This window comes from Leiobunum rupestre, chromosome 4, assembly GCF_980474605.1.
Source record: "Leiobunum rupestre chromosome 4, qqLeiRupe1.1.hap1, whole genome shotgun sequence".
NCBI classification, from domain to species: domain Eukaryota; kingdom Metazoa; phylum Arthropoda; class Arachnida; order Opiliones; family Sclerosomatidae; genus Leiobunum; species Leiobunum rupestre.
In genome coordinates, this window is record NC_143387.1 from 15,714,171 (window position 1) to 15,720,556 (window position 6,386).

Sequence of the window (6,386 nt, forward strand, 5' to 3'; positions counted from 1 at the left end):
TGAGTATTCACTGTGTTACAAACCCCAATCAAAATATATTGGTACTAAATGTAGTAGGGCTGTGCAAGTACCCAATCATCATCATCTACTCGAATAGGTTGTACATGCCCTTACCAAAAAATAAGTGGTCTAGGACAGCGGTTCCCAAAAGGTGTTCCTTCAGATTTTTTTTAAGCAAGTAAAAATATTTTCCAGTCTAAAATATATTCAAGTTTGATCTCAGATCAAAAACAAATAAAAATGGATTAAAGATATCAGCAATTTTTCTTTCACTAAAAAATTCGTTTTTTTTTTAGAATAGCTGGCAATGTAAGCAAGCAGCGTATAGGGGTCTTCAAATATGAGTTTTAGTAGTTTCAGCAGTTTGGATGGAGGTAATTTCGAAGCAAATGTAGACTCCTTTCGTAATGATTCATAAAATCGATAGTAAACTAACAAGGAGACGACCTGAGGTGATAATCACCGATTTTGTTTAAAGTTGGGGTATAGTTAGACCTAGATGTAAGATGGGAAAAGTTACGATGGGCTTCCGTGTTGCCATGGCAACCAAAAATGTTTTTGACAACTTAAAATGAAAATATTTCAATGGAAAATAACATGGGAAAATGACCATTCTACGGGTCATTTGAAAAAAATATAATTTTTACTATTGTGAACTACTTTGTTGTAATGAATGGGGGGGTAAAAACTAATTTGCGAGAGTTCGAGCTAAATTGAATAAATTCGTCGTAATCTTAAGAATAATAATTTTTTTTTGCAAAACGTATGTTTTAATAACTTCCATATATTTTCGCGGATAAATCTAAAATTCCTACAATACACGGTCGGAGCCATATTAACAGCTTTTTATATTTCGATAGAAATACGACGCCATTTTATAAAATGGCGGATATAAATATAAATCATGGCACGATACATTCAGTAATTTTTATCCGACTAATCTGAAATTTTCCACGTTACCTTCTCTGACCGAGTTAATTAGTAGTGTAGATTTCAATGGTAGAATGGTCATTTTCCCATGTTATTTTCCATTGATATATTTTCATTTTAAATTGTCAAAAACATTTTTGGTTGCCATGGCAAAACGGAAGCCCATCGTAACTTTTCCCTTTAGCTGTTTTCATTTTACATCTAGGTCTAACTATACCCCAACTTTAAACAAAATCGGTGATTATCACAAAGGACTTCAGGTCAAAGTGAGCAGCTCGGCATAGTAGCCTACTTCCCCTCTCAGTAAATACATTCATATATCATAGGGAATATGGTAGGATCGATTTTTAAACAGACTTAAGTTCGTTCCAAAATGAATTTATTAGAGAAAACATATTACCATACCAGAGGTAGGAAGGAAATTAATGATGAAAGAGAAAGGAACAAAAGAACTGATGGCAGGGTTATCTATATAAAGGTTATTCTTTCGAGATATTAAATGTAATTAAAGTTCCCCTAAAAGAAACATCCTCTATTTGAAAGTTATAGATTATTGTTGAGTCAAATAGATAATTCTATTTATTTATTAATATTCCTTTCAGTGTTAAAATAACCTTTTGATTCTTATTACTTATAATTCAATAATTACCCTCTTAAACGTGTCTATTAATTTAGTTATGTATCTTTTTTTCCTAATTTTTCAATTGCTCGAATAACAAAGTTCCCCTTAATCGAGTACTAGACTACTCGATAAAAAAAAATTTAATACTCGATGCCGGATTCGATCAGCTAAAATATCTAATCGCTCAGCCCTATAAGGAGGCTTCTTATATTGAAGGTTTTCAGCACACTGGTCCTGCTTTAGAGTCGGATTTGGAGTACAACCTTATCGGTTTAATTTTTTCATGGACAAATAGAGAGTATTTAAATAGTTTCACCAGTCATATAAGGGATGAAACATTTATCCCCCAGCAGCCAATTTGGACATTGTGAAAGAAATAAAATTAATGAATGGTGGAAACTTATAGTAATATTTATGTGAAAATTAATTGTCAAGGAAAAAATCCTCTTCCGTCAGGGATATTTACACTGTGTCATCCATCGATTTAGTAATTTACATAATGGGTAATTATTTCTGAAATCATCAGACTTTGCTGCATGGTAGTAACAGATTTTAACCAATATTTTTGCGGGTTGATCTACCTCTACAATGAAGATTTCCGAAGTTTACCAGAAAAATTTCAAAAATTTTAAGTCATGTTTTTCTGAAATTTGAGTTTTTTAGCTTAATTGACATTTATTTTAATATCACGTTCATAAAAACATAAAAAAGGGTATCCTAGGGTAAATTTGTAAGCTGAAACAGAATTTTAAATTATTTCATTTTATCTGCTATAAATTTTGATATACGGGCCAAAACGTGGGGTGACACTTAAAATTTTACTCACTCGGCGGCACACCTCCAACATCAAGAAGGCTTTTTTCAGTGCATCATCTTGTACACAGAAACGTTCTTGTAAAATATCGTTTTGGTCTTAGCATTTTTTCTATATAAAAATTTTTTTGAAGTAATATAAAAAACACTAATGGTTATACTAAACAATTTCTAAGCAATTTATTCCATTTTTAAGAACAGTGCTTTGGCTTTTTTTCAAACATTCGTTCCCAAAGTAGTAATGTCTTCCCCTTAGTGATGTGGGACTTTAAACTACACAAAGAATTTTAAATACCGAAATCCTGTGTTCATCTTTTCTATTTGGCCAGTTTTAAGAGCGCGATATTCCGTGGGGTTGAATAAACTAATAAGTGATTCTCTGCATTCTTCATTTCTTTCTTTAAGAACTCCGAAATTGTGGCAACGTATTGGCCAGGCAAGAAGTTGGACTGTGGATGCGACATTTCATCGTACATTTGAACTTTCCAAAATGATTCTTCACCCGAGTTTGTCAATTTTCAATTCCGTTTGGCTAATTGTGATAAAAGATAGGTGACTGCGTGTTCCTTGAACTGTTTTAGCCTTTTCAAGTCTGTTTTTAGTATTATCACGATGTAAATCTACATAGATTTATTTTGTAATAATATTAAACACTCTCGGGTGAAGAATCATTTTGGAAAGTTAAAATCTGCGATGAAACGTTGCATCCACAGTCCGATTTCTTGCCTGGTCAATACGTTGCCACAATTTTGGACAGTAAGTTATATTTTGAAGTTGTTAGAGAAACAAATGAAGAATGCAGAATCACTTATTAGTTTATTCAACCCCACGGAATATCGCGCTCTTACAACTGGCCAAATAGAAAAGATGAACACTGGATTTTCGGAATTTTAAATTATTTCTGTAGTTAAGTCCCACAGCACTAAGGAGAAGACATTACTACTTTACGAACGAATGTTTGAAAAAGGCCAAAGCACTGTTCTTAAAAATGGAATAAATTGCATAGAAATTGTTTAGTATAACCATTAGTGTTTTTTGTATTACTTCAAAAAATTGCAATAAATAATTGGTCAAAATGAGAAAAATTTAATCTTTTTTTTTATATAGTAGGGTCAACCGATTTTTACGAAACTTACCACACCTTTTGAGGGGTCCAAAATAATAATTCTTGCAGTTTTTTTACTGCGGATTTTGGCCTATCAGCTGAGTGGAATAACTCACTAGGGGTGAGTAAGTGTCACCCCATGTTTTGGCCCGTGTATCAAAATTTATAGCAGATAAAATGAAATAGATTTCAAATTCTGTTTAAGCGTACAGTTTTACCCTAGGATACCCTTTTTTATGTTTTTGCAACCTTTAGCGAACGCAATATTAAAATAAATGTCATTATCATACATAAAATTGAGCCAAAAAACTCAAATTTCAGAAAAACAAAACTTTTAAAATTTTTGAAATATTTCTGGTAAACTTCGGCAATCTTCATTGTAGAGGTAGATGAACCCACAAAAAAGTTTGGTTAAAATCTGTTACTATCATGCAGCAAAGTCTGATGATTTCAGAAATAATTACCTAATGCCAAAAATTAAAATGATTTACCTCCATTCCTGCTCTTACCAATTTCAAAGATCACAGTATCCATACAACTATAATTGTGTAGTTATAACAGTAACTACTACTAGTACCTTTATCTTAAATAGTATTAATTTAAAATTAAGTGTATCCATTTTTATTTTAAAGAAATAACATTAGGAATGAGAAAAACAGGTATTAAAATGCTAGTGACTTCTGGAATTTTTTTTAAATGATTGTTTATGTTGCATTGAAGTGACCTCTCTAGAAAATTTCAGTTATGTATATACCCCCTCGCCTTATTAATCACCTCATGAAATTGAATTATTCCAAATAAAAACATTCTATTTTGAAGAAAAAAACTTAGTTGTACAACAAATTTAAGGGATTTTGAATCCTTTTTGTAAATTGAAATGATTTTCAGATTCTAAGCCAACAGTAGAATGCAGCTTTGTTACGGAATTTGATGATCATATTTTTGTCTCAGTGGACGCTGAAGCATTTTTTTTCCTTCATGATCTAATAACTGCATATATCAAAGAAAAAGATAGTAAGTTGTTTTTTTTTTCTGCTGCATTTTACAAATTCTACTTAAAATTATTGAACTATGTTAGAATTCAGAGTTACGTGCCATTGACACTGATACTAAATAATTCTTTTTTGACCTGCTCTGAAAGTCCTAAATTTTATGCCTGGTGCCCTTGTTCTGTTAGTGCGCCGCATGAGCGATTTCCCTCTGAGAAATACTCATGTATTTTTTAGGGCAATTTTATGCTAAATTGGTCTTAGGATATTTCCCTAGTGATTAAAAAAGGTACAATCGGATACACAATATGTCATCTGAAAATTTATTAGCTGCTCTCTCTCACAAACCAATGCCTTTATATAAAATGGGATTTTTTTTCTGGAATGTGCCCTTGCTAGCCCAATGAGACTTGCAACGATTTTTGGAGTACTGTGGGAGAAGTTGGAGTATCTCAAAGAAAAAAACCTTAAAAGAACAAAATGCGAAATCTACTTAGCCATATTCCTTGTAATTTACAAACATTTTCTTCTGTTGTAGTTAAAATTGCCAAATGTTTTGGATTATTATAACAATCGACTAGTAGACTTGTTTTGTCATTTTTGAGCTCATCACTTTCAACAGATTATTAGGAATATCTGCTGCTAGCAGTAAAAAAAAATACTTGCAATTTAGTTTACATTTTTCGCAGAATTTTTAATTTAAAATGATGTATAAATTGTTTTTTGACTGTTAGTAAAATTTCAAAACTGAGAAAGTATTTATATTTTTTAAATAATTTTTAATTTTTTTTAATAAAGTATAACAAAAAACTCCCTCAAGATGTCTAAACATTTAACTAATCTTTAAGAATTTCTAGAGGAATGAAACTTCAGATATTTCAATAGAAGTTGAAAAATTACACTGAATGGTCAAATATTGTCATTTTTTATGTATTTACTTTTCTTAATGTAACCATAAGCATTGAATTGTACAGCTCTAATATTAGATATACCAGGAAGTTCTTTAAAAGCGGATATACCAGGAAGTTTGCCTGGTTTTAGAAACTTATGTCTGCTTATAAAAATAATTATCAGTAACCAAATGCTTTTTGCATAAGAAAAAATTTTAGCTCAAGTTATTCTGAAAAGAATCAGCTGGTTGCTCTAAAATTTAGTTATTTCATATTAAATTAAAAGTCATCCCAATATTACTTATTTCTCGCATTTAGGTAACAAAATGTTAAAATGCCTCTAGAAATATTCTAAACACTAATTATTTTATAGAGACATTTAATAACTTTAATAACTGTACAGGTAGCTACAGCAAAACTCAATCACCGGACAGTGACAGGCGTCGAAAGGTTGCAGATCCTACTGAAGCTTTACAAAAAGATTGGCGTGATTATGTTTGTCATACTTGGCATTTAGAGCCTACTGTGAGGTAAATATATTGACTGTTGGTATGTTTTTAGAAATAGAAAAGACTTAAAAATCATTAATTCTATTTCAGACTGCAATCTTGGGCTGGAAAAGGATTTGAACCTTATGGAGTTGATTACATTCTCCAAAAGCTTGGATTTTCGCATGCACGAGTTACAATACCCAAGTGGACACAAAGAGGATGCATGGATCCCTTAGATAAAATTTTGTCTGTTGTTATGAAGAGAATGCTTTCAGCTGTAAAAGAAGAAAAAGATGCAAATGCAATTAATGAAACCAATCCCCCTACTAATTAGTTAATATATATAGATATATTTCAAGATGTGAGAGTATTAGTAATGTGATAACAGATTTGTTTCATTTTTAAATAATTGTAATTAATTTTATTTTAGTGTTTAGTGTTATGTTAAATTCTTCAATATGAACATGAAGTTTAAAATGTCATTATTGTTTTTATATATGTATGGTTTATAAGTGTAATATCCTATTTAATATCTTTTCAAATAAA

At 31.0% G+C, this 6,386-nt stretch overlaps 1 protein-coding gene across 6 annotated transcripts in view; it reads left to right on the top strand.

The window, feature by feature from the left end:
* The window catches only part of tweek (transmembrane protein KIAA1109 homolog tweek), a 150,496-nt gene extending 144,110 nt beyond the window's left edge, over positions 1 to 6,386 (top strand). For 5 of the 6 annotated variants that reach the window (XM_090174006.1, XM_090174009.1, XM_090174010.1 and 2 more), the window contains exons 80-82: positions 4,359 to 4,484; positions 5,753 to 5,879; positions 5,949 to 6,386. In XM_090174006.1, coding sequence (XP_090030132.1) covers positions 4,359 to 4,484; positions 5,753 to 5,879; positions 5,949 to 6,174 — 479 coding nt within the window. In that variant the 3' untranslated portion in view covers positions 6,175 to 6,386. Of the gene's footprint in view, positions 1 to 296; positions 577 to 4,358; positions 4,485 to 5,752; positions 5,880 to 5,948 lie in introns of those variants that run through there. The other variant, XM_090174012.1, reaches the window with a different exon arrangement.